Source organism: Anoplophora glabripennis, unplaced genomic scaffold (assembly GCF_000390285.2).
Source record: "Anoplophora glabripennis isolate ALB-LARVAE unplaced genomic scaffold, Agla_2.0 scaffold15, whole genome shotgun sequence".
NCBI classification, from domain to species: domain Eukaryota; kingdom Metazoa; phylum Arthropoda; class Insecta; order Coleoptera; family Cerambycidae; genus Anoplophora; species Anoplophora glabripennis.
This window is the reverse complement of record NW_019416279.1, coordinates 427,278-444,846: the sequence shown is the minus strand read 5'-3', so window position 1 is coordinate 444,846 and position 17,569 is coordinate 427,278. Positions and strand designations below refer to the sequence as shown.

Genomic DNA, 17,569 nt, shown 5'->3' with positions numbered 1-17,569 from the left:
AATAGGTCGCTTAATTACGTCTTTAAGATTACAATGACGCTTTCAGAATCATGTTTGGTTGAAAATTAACGCCTGTACAGAGGCTTAAAGTTCATAACTTTTGGAGCCTCTGTTATAAACAAATTGAATTGTGCGAAAATTGTTGGACCTCCAGCGTCCATTTTTGGCACACTTTTAAAGTATGACAAAACCCTCAACGTGTCATAGGTTTTATAAAATTTTAACAATAAATGCGATAGTTATAAACAAAATAAGAAATGGCCACTTTTCTTGTTTTTTGCAATAACTTTTTTGTTTCTTAATCGATTTTAATTTAACATGTCTCATTTTGTAGATAATTGTATTCCCTACAAGCTGTCTGTGAGTCACTTTTCGCTAAAATTGATGGTTTTCCCTGCAAAGTGAAAAAAATGTTTTCCTCACTTATTTTTTTAAATATAAAAGTTAGCTAACAAAATTTTTTGACGTCTTGTTTTATGTTCCTTTAAACAATTTTACAATAATATCGCGGATAAGAATTTTTTCGAGTTTCTCTTTTATTTTCGCTAATTTTCCTGGTGTATATACAATAGCTATCTATATGTTCGCTAAACAGTAAAGGCAGTAAATACTACGATCAGCATACTGCGCTAGCTATGTTTCCATACTCGCTATGTATATTGAAAATAGCTTTGTTTTATATTGATAAGGACTTTGACATTGTACTGTCGGGTTATGTATTTGTTGTTAAAATTATTTAAATATGTCTCTTTATATGCTGTATCTCATAATGTAAGTATTAATGCATTTATTATTTTTAATATACATAGCGAGCATAGCTACTCATGGCGTAGCTCTCTGTATCCTAAGCATAAAAAACAGTAGCTACTTTTTATTTACATGACGAACATAGCTGTCTACATCAAAATACGTATTTTTAACATACAGAGCTCTATTCTTCATTAGTTCGCTATACATCTTAAAACAAAATTGCCTCAAGGTATCAACCATCGCAAAGTAGTATGGTCATGTGATACAGAACGCTACGTTAGCTATACACGTTAAGCGAACGTAGAAGCTTTCATCTCTGTAACCTTAGCATAAACAAGGATGACTACTTTTTATTTGGATAGCGAACATAGTACATAGCTATATACATAGAACATAGCTATGTGCGTGCCAAGTATTACTAATTAATGGCAGCTGTTCCATCGTTATTACTAAATGTCATTGTGACAGGTGTCGACCCGATCGCGCAAGCAAAGCACTCCGTCGTCTTCCCACAGTAATTAGAGTTAAATAAATCTAAATCAAGACTTCCCAATTCGTGTTTATACCATTACCGATTCATTGTCCAGTCGTCACCCGACACCAAAACACGTCCTTGCGGCACCTTTCAAGTTCCCCGCCGACAAACGCTTTCGGCCCGACTACAAACGCTGAACCAATAAAATGACACTAACCTGCCCAGCGGGGTGCTGCATTCGCCCATTGTGGTCGGCAAATTGTGCGCTATTCAGATATCCGGATCGGGCAGGCATCCGAGGAATCTTGTCGTGGTGTTGGCCTCGAGGAGTGCAGAGAAAGCACACCCGATCGAATGCGAATGAGGGTGATTGTGCGCCGGAAAAGAGAACATCCCTAATAAAGGCTAATGCACGGCTGTGATCCTGCCCTTTTCTATTGTGGGATGAGCTGTTGTTCGATTGTTGGCGTGTATAAGCACTGATTCATATTTATGGAGCAGGATATACAGGGCGTTTCCTAAATCTAAACTTCAGAAGGTTGTTCGTCTTGGAGCTTGTTCCTTAAAAAAATCTGTCATCTTTCTTTAAATCTATTCCTTTTCGGGGTTCAGGCGTGCTGAAGTTTTACAATTATTTGAATATTTCTGAAGATATTTCCTGCAAGTAAACGAAACTTTCCCATTTCAAAGAAAAAACTTTCTGAATAGATTTACAAATACGTTAACCATTGGTGGAGATGCTGGGAGAGTACTGTCATTAAGAGCCCTATAATTTCAACGCCACAGGGTATTTTGCGTGCGTGCTAAAATGGGTTTTTCACATTGTTTTGAAAATGAGCTATTTTCGAATTATTATCTATAGTTTTTTCTCGACAAATTAAAAAGTAATTTAATTAAATCTTTGCATTAAAAGGATCAGTCAACAGTCAAGGATTACTTTAAAAAATACGCATCACGAAATCATACACTTTAGCAGGGCCGGATTGACCTATGGTGAGGCTCGGGGCTACAAGGTTAAAAAAAACTACACTATATTTCAAAACCTGAACAGGTTTTTGTTTAATTCTAAAAAAAGGTCCCGCCATCATCAACTTGTCGATATAAAATTTCAAAACTTAAACAATTTTTAGTTTCATTCTAAACAAAAACTAAAATTCATTTTGCCCGATCTTACCCCGATCTCATAAGGCTCGGGCTACAGCCCCCGTAGCCCTCCCCTTAAGCCGGGTCTGCGCTTTATAGTGGTTTGGTCTTCAAGTGAGGAGAAAAACTCTAAGTGGCATGGAAAACTTTATTCTACTAATTTCGCTGGTAACACGAGACACAACCGAGCAGGAACTAGACTTCAAGACTTCTGGTTCGTGCCTCGAAATGTTTTCGGTTTTTATCCTTGTCCCCAGGTACCTACTCGGTTTGTGCTTATGTACCCTAATAAACAATAACTAATTTATGTTTACAGCCTACTTATTCTAATCTCATTTGCTAAATACATTTATTTGGGATAATCTCCGATAATTCAAATTATAATTTATATGGCTCGTAAATTCCCAGAAAGCAAAATATATATATTTGGGGCAGGTACTAAATGTGATTGTAGCGTACCGCTACAAATTCATTTTTATTACAAGGTTCTGTATTTTTCTATGAACTTACAGACGCCTTTCTTTCAAACAATATTGCATAAAACAAGCTAGAGAACCCCAAGTTGCTAATTCCGTAATTTGGAATCACATGGACTATCCCTGAATGAACAATTTGAAATAATAGATGATGTACAAAAAATATACAGTGAAAATGTGAGAAAGTTGTGGACTTTACGCAAGCCATTTTTTTACAAATAGTACCCTGAAGGGAGGTTATATTCTACTAATCATTTTATTGATGTAACAAAAGCTTGGCCTACTACGATTTTTTAAAGGGGTAATTTTTCCAGAAAGTGGTATTAGGAATTTTTTATCAAAAAGATAATATTACCATGCTATTCAACACTCCTCCTTCCTTGGTCTGTTTTTATAAACTTTTTGTTTTATAAAACCCCAAAAGTAAAAGTCCATAGTACGAGAAAACGAAAATTTAATTTAGATTGTTTTGCATTTTTTTTTATTAACAACTTAATATTTATAATTTATTACCTACATTTTTTGTACGTTAATTATTTTTTCTTTGTCCGATTGGTACTTGTTTCCACTTTCATGACAATCTTTGACCTGCTTATTATAATTTTTAGTTGTGTGATTTTTCGAAGTTTGGCACCACATAAGAAAACACTCAATAGACATTTGTCGTTCAAATTTGGTATATGGGTATTTAATGGGTGTTGAATAGCCTGGTAATATTATCTTTTTGAAAAAAAAATGCCTAATACTACTTTCTGGAATAACGACCAATTTAAAAAATCGTAGTAGGTCAGGCTTTTGTCACATCTATAAAATGAATAGTAGAATATAACCTCCAATAAGGGTACTACTTGTAAAAAAAATTGGCTTGCGGAAAGTCCACAGCCTTCTCAGAAAGTCATTTCCCCTACACAAGTTAATATTAAGTGATAAACGTAGCCGTTTCGCTAAAGAAAACTTAGAAAAGCACATAGTAATATGTTTTAACTCCTTTCAATGTACCACGGAAGCCTCGTCTCAACACTAAGATTTATCGGGTACGTGGTGTCATTTTTTATATAGGTATTTTATCCTCTACTTAGCCTTACTCTTTGGTAATAGTACTATGTTGCGACATATTTTCTGTAAACATATTAATATTTTCATTCGTACTTAATCTGACTACAGTCCTGTTAAACTCCGCGTCGCACTAAGCCTACTTATGAGGGATAAATCTATCTTTTCGCTTGTTTTTTAGGTCGGTAAATAGCTGTTTGCCTACCCTATTTAAAGTACGCTCAATTCCACTCTCGCGGGAAATAGACAACCGCACTTATTGCACCATATACTATTGTTTATTTTAGTCATCGTACTGGTTATTAAATGTTTGTATAATAGAGTCAAATTAGTTTCCGTGAAAGGTAATTTTTTAACAAAGAAATGAAATTAATAAAAGCTGTGTCAATAAACAATCAATAGTCTAGAAATTGTATTGATCGAGTTTTTAAAAATGTTGACAATAGGACAAATTCTGTAAGATAAAAAGAAATATTGAAAATTACATAGTATATTCTATATTACCAAAAAAATTAAGAAGGATAGATAACAAATTTAACATTGGAACCACTTATCAGACAACTTATTAGTTGTTACTTACATTTTTGTCAAAAGCATAGCCAAATAATGATATTTATCCTGAGAATACAACGAATATTATGCTGGAAAGACCTCTCGTTGTGTAGATATTAGAATAGACGAAAAGGGGGAATTTGAGAAATAAAAAGTTAGCGAACATGCTAGAGGAAACGGTCATATAATTCGATTTGGTTCAACCAAAATTTTATAACATAAATAATAACACAGCCACACAGAAAAAAAAAGTTGGGTATACTTTTTATGCGACATATATTTTTCGTAGTAATTTGGCCTCCTGAACACGAATCTGGGGTCAGAATTGGCCCATCACGTCACAATTTTTTCCTAACCTCAAAAAACTTGTGAAAAATAGTGAAAATTGATGAAAATTTACTGGGAAAATTTGGAAAAAAATTTATTTCCACATCAAATAGTACATTTTTATGTAAAAGACTCTGCTGAATTCAAATCCACTGTCAGAATTGAGCTAGAACGTGTGGTTTTTTTTCTAACCTCAAAAAACCGAGCAGGAATCGCTATTTTCAAATTCTGAGCGGATTTTGACCAGATTTTGTATAAAGGGGTTTTTTGGGTCGCTGATTACGAATATGAATTCACATTGTAAAAATTCAAGATGGCTGATCCAATATGGCGGGTGTACTTTTTTGAAATCCACCGATTTCAGTAAAATTTGGCATCATAAGGATTGCTGGTTGATCTCACCTTCATTAATCACACATCTGGAGCCAGATTTTCATAAATCAAGGTAAAATTTGTAGGCAGAGTCATAATTTTAGGCCGAGTAGGCGGCATTTTTTCGGCAAAGTCACATTTTTAGATTGAAGGCATAAGCAGATGCAGTGATGTGCTGTGTGGCAGTAATGTGTCCTTTTCCTTGAACTTTAAAATTATTAAGAAATAAAAGCATCTAAATGCCATAGGAAAACTGCATAGTAGTTAAAAAAATCTGATTGGAAAACCATAAGCCCATGCACGACTAAATAAATGAAAGAATAAAGTAGAAACTTTTTTGTCTTGTCCCATGGAAACAAGCACATCACACTACACATCATTACATGTGTAGAGTCCTTAAGTCATTTTTTTAAGCGAAGTCACATTTTTAGACGGAGTGGAATCTTTTACCTTGATTTATGAAAATCTGGCTCCAGATGTGTGATTAATGAAGGTGAGATCAACCAGCAATCCTTATGATGCCAAATTTTACTGAAATCGGTGGATTTCAAAAAAGTACACCCGCCATATTGGATCAGCCATCTTGAATTTTTACAATGTGAATTCATATTCGTAATCAGCGACCCAAAAAACCCCTTTATACAAAATCTGGTCAAAATCCGCTCAGAATTTGAAAATAGCGATTCCTGCTCGGTTTTTTGAGGTTAGAAAAAAAACCACACGTTCTAGCTCAATTCTGACAGTGGATTTGAATTCAGCAGAGTCTTTTACATAAAAATGTACTATTTGATGTGGAAATAAATTTTTTTCCAAATTTTCCCAGTAAATTTTCATCAATTTTCACTATTTTTCACAAGTTTTTTGAGGTTAGGAAAAAATTGTGACGTGATGGGCCAATTCTGACCCCAGATTCGTGTTCAGGAGGCCAAATTACTACGAAAAATATATGTCGCATAAAAAGTATACCCAACTTTTTATTTTCTGTGTGGCTGTGTAATAATTAGAAAATTTATTCTCGAAATTAATTTTTATGGATTTTCAAACGAAATTATTCTTCTTCCATACAAAAAATTTGACATAAAAATGTCTGTATTTCTTACTATGCAAAAAAGAACATAAAATACGTTTATAAAGGTCGTTAAAAGAAAAATTTAACTTAATTCAAAATATTAGGTAGGTTTTTCATTAAAAATATTGGGATAGGTTATTTTTTCTGGTTGATAATTATGAATTAATGCTGTACGGATCTGTAGTCCACAGAATAATTATTTCATGTAACATCATTAGTTGTTAAGCTTGTCTTTGAACTTGATTTAAATTACCTTAACACCTTTTAAAGTAAAGTAGATAAAATCCTCATAACAATACCTAGCGGGTTATATCTCAGTAGTAGGCGTTGAGTTTTGCATATAAGTAAGTAGGTCTTATTTTGATCTCAGGAGTCTGTGGATTTTTTTGTTGTTGAAGAAAGTAACAAAGTAGGCGTATTTTTTCATAATTTTAAACATATTCCCAACAAAGAGCAGCTTAAGCAACTTTACATCAAGGACAAAATGTTGTAGAGTATGAATACCCAACTTCTTATCGAAAATATAAGTCGGGGGGTCGTACATAAGCCTTCCCGGGTTTCGGTAATTATTACATCATTATAATTTATTACAGCGCGGTCTCTGAAACAGACTGACACCATCAATCAGCGGCCGAAGGACAAAAAGTCACCGAAAGGGCCGATTGTAATTTGAAACATGAAACGGTTGGCGTTTCCCTTCAGCCGGCACATTTGGAGAGGCGAATTTAATACACAAGTTTATCGCATTCCTGACGAGTTCGGTCAGTGGCGTAGCGCCTGAGATTTGCTGTCACTGAGCTGCTAAAATAAAAAAAGTAATTTATTTTTTCATTTATTTATTTAGAAATTACTACAATCCAACGGGACAGAGATCCAATTACAGGATAAGGTAAAACAGAAAACCTTACCCAAATAAAAAAAAGATAACTAATATTAAATATAATAATATAAGTACTTCACAAAATAGAGCAATTAAAATGTAAAATCCAGACAAAAGAACTTAAGTGTAAACAATAACAGACAAATAAAACATAAAAGCTAGCATATACAAGATAGGGATAACATTTGCTATCAAATAATGTTTTTATGTTATTCTTAGAAAGAAAAGTATATCAAGTCGATCTTCATACTTTTGATAATTAAAAATCGCTTGATATAGGGGAGATGCTATTACTAAATTTGTCCGAGGTGAGGGTAATTGTAAAGCAGAGTGAAATCTAGAATTAAGTCTAGAAACATGATATAAAACCCTTGAAACTAACAAGTCTACATTTAAAGTGTTATTTATAATTTTAAAAAGGATTATAATTGGAAACATAATTCGCCTGAAGAGTACCAATACTGCCGAGTCTTTTAAATTGATTAATTATGGTGTACTCAATTCCAGAAAGAGTAGAAATTATTGAGCTTTTTTTCAAAAACAATGAATGCGGAAATCGGGTCGCCGAACTGTTCAACCAACGGCATCCTGAGAAACATGCGTCTGGAAAAATTGTTCGCGAATTGGTGGCCAAATTTCGCGAAACTGGCTCCGTTCATAACAAAAAGAGGCAGGTTGAAAATCCGGTACTAAATGAACCTACGGAAATAGCGGTATTGGGGCAAGTGGCAATGGATAGTACGCTGAGTACAATGCAATTGGCTACTGCGACAGGAGTGAGTCGTACAAGTGTCCAACGAATATTAAAAAAATACAAATTCCATCCTTATAAGATTCGGCTAGTGCAAGAGCTAAATGAAGACGATTTTGATCGTCGTTTGCAATTTTGCGAAATAATGACTGAACGAGCGATAAACGATAATTTCCTCTTTAATGTGTGTTTTTCGGACGAGTGTACGTTCTTCTTGAATGGTTTAGTGAATCGCCATAATTGTCGTTACTGGGCTGATACCAATCCAAGGATTTTCCATGAGACACACTCCCAACACCCCCAGAAGTTGAATGTATGGGCAGGTATTTTTGGAAATTCCATTGTAGGTCCTTTTTTCCTTCCTGGAAATTTGACAGGCGATATGTACTTGGATTTACTACAAAATGTCATCGACCCAGCTCTAACAAATATCATAGAGGACGACCCTGCTTACAATGAACACGAACTGATTTTCCAGCAAGACGGAGCTCCTCCACATTACTCGCTCAATGTGCGCAATTACCTAAATGAGACGTTTCCAGGACGCTGGATAGGACGAAGAGGTGCAATTGAGTGGCCCCCTCGGTCACCCGACTTAAATCCTTTAGATTTCTTTCTCTGGGGGCACATTAAAAGCAAAGTTTACAGCACTCCACCTGATACCTTGGAAGATCTGCGAGGACGAATCATTAATGTATGTCGCGAAGTAACACCGCAAGTGCTCCAGAATGTTCGACAACGGTTTGAAGACAACCTGTATCATTGTATGCAAGTTGGCGGACAACATTTTCAGCATTTACTTGACTAATACCGTAAGTTTTGAAGTAAAATTAAATCGATTTTCGCATTTCTCGTCAAAAATATTGTTCGTATTTTCAAAGCTGCATATTTTCTAAAATAATGAATCGATTTTCAAAAAGTAAGAATCGATGTATAGAGAATTAAAAGCCCTTTCTAATGACCCCCCACTTGACCCCCATTCCCATTTGAAAAAATTTAGGGGATAGCACCCCCACTTAGGGGGTTGAAGATTTTGGTATGCTTTTTGAGCCAAAAGTTGTCCCCCTCAGAAACAAATTTGACCTGTTTTTGGATTTTGCCGAAAAGTTCTTTACTACCCTGTAATGCCTTGCGGTACGTTTTCGATGGGCTACCCTGTATAATCTATCAAGGTTAATTTATAATCTAGTACAATCAGTAGAAGATTTAACTTCCAAAAGTAATTTAAAGTCATCCGCATAGAGCAACTAGTTGACATCGAGGCAGCCATTAATGAAAATAACAAACAGCATTGGTCTCAGGATTGACCCTTGCGGAATTCCTGAGGATTGATGGAATTTACACAGTTGAAAGCCACGATACTGCACAAATTAGTATCTGTTACTAAAATAATATTTAAACAGAGATAACAAAGCAGGGGAAATACCAATTTCAATGTTAATAAATTATGATCAAGCCGTTCGAAAGCTTTAGAAAAATTGATATACACATGAACTTGACGTCCTGCATCCTAAGCTTCAGCAATAAATTGGGTTTTCTCAACTAGATTTGAGTTGAACGACCTCTCATAAGTCCATGTTTGGTACGGGGATATTAATTTTTCAATATGAAAATAAAGTCGATTTTATAAAATGATTTCTAGGATTTTAGAGAAGTCAGGCACTTATAATAGCTATGGGCTGGTAGTTAGGTGTGTCGTTCTTCGTACATTTTTTATAAACAGGGCATATTCGCTTAATATACAGAAAAGCAAACCCAAAATTACGAACTTGAACAAAAATATAATAGCTTCTTCTTTCGAGTCCTTTGCGTGTTTTAGTAAAGTGAAAAACAGACTCAGTAATACTCAACCAACTTGAAGATGGATATGAACTGGGAGAGCAATTTAAAAAATAATAATAGAGGAAAATTAATATCTATGGTGTTTTCAAAATATGGTACCAAACTGAAACAGGAAATAGGAATTGTTTTGTCTAAAGTTTATTTGTAGGATAGTTCTAGTGTTCTTTTTTTATTAGGTGTTTTGCCACCCTTGAAAATATTAATTAAAGTAACCTTGCTTGCTCCAAGAGTATAAGTCAAAAGTTATTTTTATCAAAAATTTCACACTAAAAAATGCAGACAAATAAAAAACACGCACTTGTAGTTATTAACGTTTCAGGAAATCGGTATCTTTAAATTTTGTTCACAGGTGTCAAAATAAATAAAGAAAAAAAATCATATTGTATTATCGAAACCGCTACTGACAATTTTTTAGATAAAAAAAGCCCTTAATTATTATTTACCCGTCGCATATCCGTGACTGTGAAAGAAAAAGAATTATTCCTATTGAGAGTATTGTGATCTATAATCAAAAGAATTTCGGAGAATTTTTTTTTCACTGAGCATTTTCGGACGTATTTATATGAAACTTTTTGCTTAAATTAACATTTCTTATATCCTGTTTGAGTTTGACAACATATTCAAAATTCACCCTGTCAGTATTTTCAAATTATACATTTTTTATTTCACTTATTATATCAGTAGATATTCTAAAAATGTTTCTAAAATTCACATTAAACAAACTTAATGTGATCTTTGAGATCAAAATCCATAGACATGCTGGCCATTAATAATATAATTCTAAAATTAAAAAAAATGATGCATCCAAATACTACTAAAGGAAAAAAGACACATATGGCACATTGAAATCAATACAGTACAAGTATTATTACAAACTGCAATGCAGTTGTTTTCTATTTTCCTATTCCTAACAGCCAGAAGATCTTTAGAGTCTTGAGAAAAGGCAGCAACGGCACATTAAGCAAAGTAATGTCTGCATTTTAAAGATTGTTTCTTCAAACTGCATACTTGTAAGATCCAACTATAAGAGTATTAATAGTTTATTAACAACTACGTACCAATGTATTCTATTTTAATAAGACACTATACAGGGTGATTCAGTAATAATGTCATTAATTTTAACCACGTATTCGAAAGGCCTAATAAAGACAGAAAATCGAAAAAAAAATTTGTCTCGAACTTTTAATAAATTAAGTAGATTACCCCTTAAATCCCGTTAAGTCGGCGCCCTACTTCGCAATAGGGAACGCTTAGGCAGGCGGAGTACAAAGCGTACGAACGTTGAAGCGAAACAGCTGATTTCCCTAGGCGTCTTAAATTTTGCAATTGGTTTCAAAATCAAAGTGCCGCATTTTATTAACAAAGTGTTATGGACTGAACTTAACATTCGAAAGTAATTATTATCCTTATAAATTTTATTAACAAATAAATAATACTTGTTAATAAATATTAATATGAAAAAAAATCTTATTCATTCATTTGTCTAACTAAAAAGCTCTGTTGATTTATTGAAAACGTATTAAAAGCTAGTTTAATGACCAAATGTTACGGTAGGACAAGATTCACTCTCGATGAACCTTTGTAGATTAGCGGTCAGGAACGGTCCAAAAAGATGTTTAAATAATGATATAAAAATATTTTTTTCAGAATAAATATGCATTTAATTAATCGCCTATTCGTATTCTAGTCAATTTTCCCTATCTTCTCTTAAAATTGATAACATTATGACTGAATCGCCCTGTATATTTATTACATTCATCCTTTTTTTTTAGTTTCACTGTTCTTCTGAATTAATCCTTTATTTCGCACTCAAAAACTACGGTTTAATCAAATATTTTACTTTCTCCCGAACCGAAACCCCTCGAAGTTTCGCCAGTGTCCGCTCGAGGGCAATGGTTGACATGAAGAAACGCCCCAAAGCACTCACCTTGTCTGTGGTAGACCGGCCGGCTACGAATTAGGCCACCCAGTGCCCTTGTTCGCCCTAATAACGTTCCCTTTCACAGATGAATCACTGCCGAATTCCCACCCCGAAGACTAGGGGTGTTCGTGAAATATTGGGGTTGCTGTGGGGTGAATTGGGTTAGGAACAGTGACTGAATCAATAAAGTGCATAGTCCCTTCTTCAAATTTTGCATTTACATATATGGTTTTTCCAGAGAGGTTTTTATTTTTTCAAATAATAAAAAAAATCGTCGTGGCCCATCAGGACCTTTTTGATTTTTAATAACGAGCGTTCAAATAAAAACGTGGTCGAAGTTGGCTCTGACACATTGGACGTAGGGAGTAGCTTATAGCGACCAACTTAACATCATTTCTCAACGAGCTGTATAGCAGCTGTCAGTTTCAATAACGTTAATGACTACCTATATAACTTTATTTTAAAGAATAATCGTGATAACAATAACAAACAATTAAAGGAGCTGCGGAAAGTGTCCCCCTCCTTGTTATAACAATAAATTAAAGCAGCTGCTGAAAGTTCCCCCCTCCTTGTTCCAAGCACTTTTCACACCTGTTCCTCAAAGAATTAAAGACATTTTCTAAGATGCTCGGGGTATTGTTAATTTCACGAATCTTGTCTATAAGTCGAGCCTGCAGATGGTTTAAATCAGGAATAGGCAGTTCAAAAATAGTGTTTTTAAGGTAAGGCCACAAAAAGAAATCACACGGCGTAATATCACATGACCTCGATGGAAATTCATGTTCAGCATTGAGACTTATTAGTCGATTTTGGAAAGCTTCCCTCAACATATTCATCGTCTCGCCTGCCGTATGTGCCCTTGCACCATCTTGTTGAAAGTAAAAGTTTGTAATTTCGTTTCCTTCCAGCTGGTTAACAAAAGAAGCGATAATTTCTTCTCTATACCTTTGCGCAGTAAGAGTACCATTAAAAAAATAGGTCCATAAATCCTCCTTCGATTGAGAGCACACCAAACTCCAATTTTTTGAGCGTGTATCTGGTTTTTCAGAAGACCACATTCTCATATTCTGTGAGTTTACGTAACCCACTTAAATGAAACCAGGCTTCATCAGAAAAAAAGGTGATATTATGAAGTTCACCGTAGTTGTTTAAAAACCATTCACAAAATACAGCCCGTCGCGGAAAATCAACTTCATGAAGTTCTTGCTGACAAGTTAAACGATAGGAGAACAAACGCAAATCTTTTCTTAACACTGTGTGGCAGGTACCGACTGATACTCCCACCATTTGTGATAAAACACGTACAGAAGTTCTTGGCGCATTTTCCATTATTTGTTGGACATTTTCTTTTAATTCTTCAGTCCGCTTTTTAGGTCGGCCGCTTCCTTCTTTTCTTGTTACACTGCCCGTTTCACGAAAAACATTAACACAACGCTGAACTGCACTTTGAAAAATTTTGTACTCAACAACGCCAGGAAATTGATTTTGAAATTCTATGAAACATTCCTCAATAGAATACTTCCATATTCCATCAATCTTGCGTCCATTTCTAAAGTAGGACTCTATGATAAACACTTTTTGTTCTTGAGAAAACACCATTTTAAACGCTTTTTAAAACGAAAATATTCAAATTGATAGCGGCGATATAGCGCTTTGACAGATGACGTTTAAGTTCATTTGCTATACGCTACGCCCTACGTCCAAATTTTCAGAACCAACTTGACCACGTTTTTATTTGAACGCTCGTTACATCAGTCCCTAAGCGTCGGTCATAGACAATCTGGAAATCGAATAACAAACTTGTTGCCAGTACAGTGTATCCTTTTAAACAAAATCGAGTGTTCACTCTCTCATAATAATAAATTCCCTAGTCATGCAGCTCGTTTGTACAATGTTTGATAGTTATGTAGTAGTTCCCATTATAAATTAATTAATTAATTCACCGGAAAACGATTCGGGTGCTAATTTTATAAACATGTGTTTCTCACTTTTTAATATACAATACGGTTTATGTCTGGGTTGGTAGCGAAATCTCATGGCAGGTACCTGCTTACTACAAGTCTCTGCCTATATTTGTCGCAGCTGACATTTTGACATTTCGAACAAATTTTCATTGACAATGTCGAATTTTCACATGAAGACATGAATAATAGTGAGATTTGGTTCAATTGATTAATTAATTTGGACAATATCTGGCTTTGCTTGATACGGAAATTGCATTTTTTGGTCTAAACTTTGACATTCTCAATGAAAATTTAACTGAACTGTCAAAATTCATGAATTATAATTATTTCCCAGACCGAGAAGAATGCAAGAATTTATAAAATCTACATGTAAATAAATAAATCACAAGTAAGGCAATGGCATTTGGAAATTGGAATAGAAAAAAACGAAATTTTGACAATTCTATCAAATTTTCATTGACAATGTCCAATTTCAGATAACTAAGGATGAAATTTTCACATGAATAATAGTGACATTTGGTTCAATTGATTCAATTTGGAGAATATATGGCTTTATAATACCTATATACGGAAATCGCATTTTTTTTGTTTAAACTTTTGACATTATCAATGAAAATTTAACCGAACTGTTAAAACTTATAAATTAGAGTATGTAGTTATAATTATTTCCCAGCCCGAGTCTTGCTACTGTCAAGAATTGATAAAATTTACAAATGAATAAACAAAAATTTAAGGCAAAAATAAATATCCCTTTGTATGTTCTTTTAATATAATTTTCCGTTTATTTTAAATGTTATAAACACTGATTTATCCTTCAAGTAAATTTAATAAACGACAGATTAGAAGGAACCCCTGCCCTACCACCATTTTGCCGTACCATCCGCCGAGACAGACCCCGCCAAAGAAATATCTCAACTCTATTTACGAGCGCGGCCTGCTCTTAAGCCGGACCGCGGGGAGAAACCAATAATATAAAATTGTTAAATAGTCGGCCTCTTTGAGAAATTTGATATGTGATCGGTTCCAATATAGAAAAGGATAATTAAATAACCTGTAGCGGGCCAGACGAGGACGGAGAGGCAGAGGTGTAAAAATGATGGACGACGCTGTCAGAAAATTATAGGCCAGCGGCTGACGATCGAGGTTTGGGCTTTGCTTTTATGTTGAATATTATAACATCCGTCATTATTTACCTCACTGTTTCTTATGAGCACATAATCGAGATTCTCAAAATTGTTCTTATAGGTATATGACAAGCGGTACATAAAACGGCTGTCAATTGTCAAAAGGAGAATAACTGAGTAAATTTAATATTTAATTTGGAATATGGTGAAATATAAAAATCACAAGTTTGACCACCACTCCACAGTCCTATGTCACGACAATTATTATCAACCCGAGACAACCAAAAAGCAGACCAGTAATCATGAGAGCGAAGCAGAGAGAGAATTGAAATTTTCACGCAACTTTTGAACTTTGGAGCCATTCACCAAAGTGCTCAGACGACAAAATTTTCATTCATGTTTCGAGTTTAGTCAGCTTATGTGTCAAAGGTCAAATCTACGACACCTACAAAACAAGAGAATGTTTAGCTCTCTAAAGCAATATCCAATTGTCAGCTTAGAAACTACAATGGATATGAGTGGACATCGCACAGCCCAAAAGTTACTGTCGTATTCCAAGATCAAATTTTCGCTCAACTTTCTAATGGGAACCATAAAGTTATCCCGAACAAAGTAGAAACACATATCTAAGAGGACCTAAATTACCCTCCACGAGAAGTAGACGGTGTTTCGAAGATTTTCGCAGAAACTCCCAACCCGCTAAAATCAGAGGCGCAGCAGACGACACCGCCTAAAGCCGACGCTATTGGCAGAGCAACCACTGACGACGCACCACAAAAATAGAAAATTCACCTCAGTTTCAAATTTCGAAAAATACACACACACAGAACACACTACCACGTCAGTCCATCACCAGTACCAGGCGACTACAATCCAAAGATAGGCAAAATCCAAAGTGGCTATTTGTTCAAATCAAAGGCGGACTTCGCGACAGGACCTCTGCGGACCCAACAAGGACTGGGATCTAACGTCGACCCTGTTACCTTGTAATTCTTGTGTCCAAGAACAGAACATGTGGTATGACACAAATTTTTTTCGTTGCATTATATACAATCAAATAACATACACATATTTATTTATTATTTGTTATTAGCAGATCTTTGAACAATTCAAAACATTTTTAAAGGTTTCAAAACTTTTTGCGAGCGCATTTCTCTTGACTCAGGAATTATACAATTCTGTAGTGAAGATCCCAAAGGATAAAATAAGCTCCTAGAGGTTTCCCAAATTCATAGTTACTCATCGGAAGCCTACACAAACTAAAAGAAGCTTCCAAATTTCAGGTACCTACAGGATATCTCAAAAATAGCGAAGGCCATGCCTAAAAGACAGTGATATAGACACCAGAGGAGCTATACTCGAAGTGTCTACAAATTCAGTGCATTCAGGCTCAGTTGAAAGCCTCCAAAAACCGCCATACTATCCAGAGAGTGCACAAGAGTGGAAAAAGCAAAATAAATTAGGTCGCTGCCCATATTTCTAGGAGTCTACTTCCCCTTCGAAGGAGGACATTCGACTAGTGCCAGGTCCACACCCCCAAACGTCCATTGACGTTGGAGTTAAGAAGGAGGCAAATCTCTTTGCCTCTTTGCCGGAGAGCAGAAGACTAGACTCACAGCCTCCAATATCTAGTTGTAGATGTGCTACAGTCCCAGCAAAACAAGCAATATATGAGGAGCTCAGTAAAAATATCGATTGTCCCCATATTAGAGGTAATTGTCAAGTGAATGGTGATATTATACGACAGTATTATAATTGTTTTGAGAAAATCCACTGAAACATTAAACAGAATACTAATTATGCCATCTACTGATTTCATATTAAAATTTTATTTTATACAGAATTTCACTGTTCATTAACTGCGAGATGACTTGCCTTTTGTGTCGTTGATTCATCGCCAAGCGAGACCCTGGACTGTAACCAAGGGCAGTAAGACAGAGAAAAATACGATTCCCCTCGCTTAGAAAGAGACGGCCACCACACGTGTTCCGTAATAATCTGTCTCATTAACATATTAAGTTCCTGCTTTGAAAAGGGCCATGCCGCCTCAGTTCGCGCCATTGATTGGGTTTTCTTTTTTTTATTTTGTTCTACGGAGGGCAATTAAGATCGGTGCTTTTTGTCAACGGGAACGATGTAAGAGTCACTTGTAACAACCTGATTCCTTGGGACCCGTGTAATTAGCTTTGGAAGTTTTTGGTCATTATTATGGTCATTTTCATTTTTTATAGGTATGTACTTTCATTAATTTGTATCCCCATAGAAATAAATTCAAGATTAGAGTATAGTTGTTTCCCACAATATCATGGGTTAAAAATTTTTTCTATGATGATAGATATTTTTTGCATATCTAAATTTTTTATATCAAAGAACATTTATAATCTTTCCGACCTCAACTTTACTTTGCTATACTTAACATGGATCATCACCACGAAAATACTATTCTGTTTAATGAATTTTATACCTTCTCATCTCACTTTGATGTGGTCGAACACCTGTTCGAAGCACCCATATAGATTAGTACTAGTAGATACATGAATAACTTCAGCCACATGGTGTGTTATCTGTGACACCGAGAGGATAAAACAAAACTTACATCAAATGATTCAGTGTGACACAGAATCGACGTAGTGTTAAACGACGGACATGTATTAGAGTCTAAGCTCATTAATATTGTACAAACCACACCTGAGACAGGCTTTCGTGTAATCTGAAATGAGGGCTTTTATAAATATTCCTGTGTCGAAAAAAGGTAAATCCTAAAAGTCGCTCCTCGTCAATGAAATCACAAAAAAATGGAAATAAATCGGGGCGGCTAAGCCGGAAGAAGTCAGTTTCGTTCGAGCTAGTCGCGACGCATGGGGGAGATT

At 35.1% G+C, this 17,569-nt stretch overlaps 1 protein-coding gene across 1 annotated transcript in view; it reads left to right on the top strand.

Moving 5' to 3' along the window:
* LOC108905070 (protein gooseberry-neuro-like) overlaps positions 1 to 17,569 on the top strand; it is an 88,639-nt gene that overhangs the window by 42,308 nt on the left and 28,762 nt on the right. Inside the window, exon 4 of the mRNA XM_023457379.1 lies at positions 7,406 to 7,411. Within this exon, the coding sequence (XP_023313147.1) occupies positions 7,406 to 7,411 (6 nt within the window). The remainder of the gene's footprint in view (positions 1 to 7,405; positions 7,412 to 17,569) is intronic.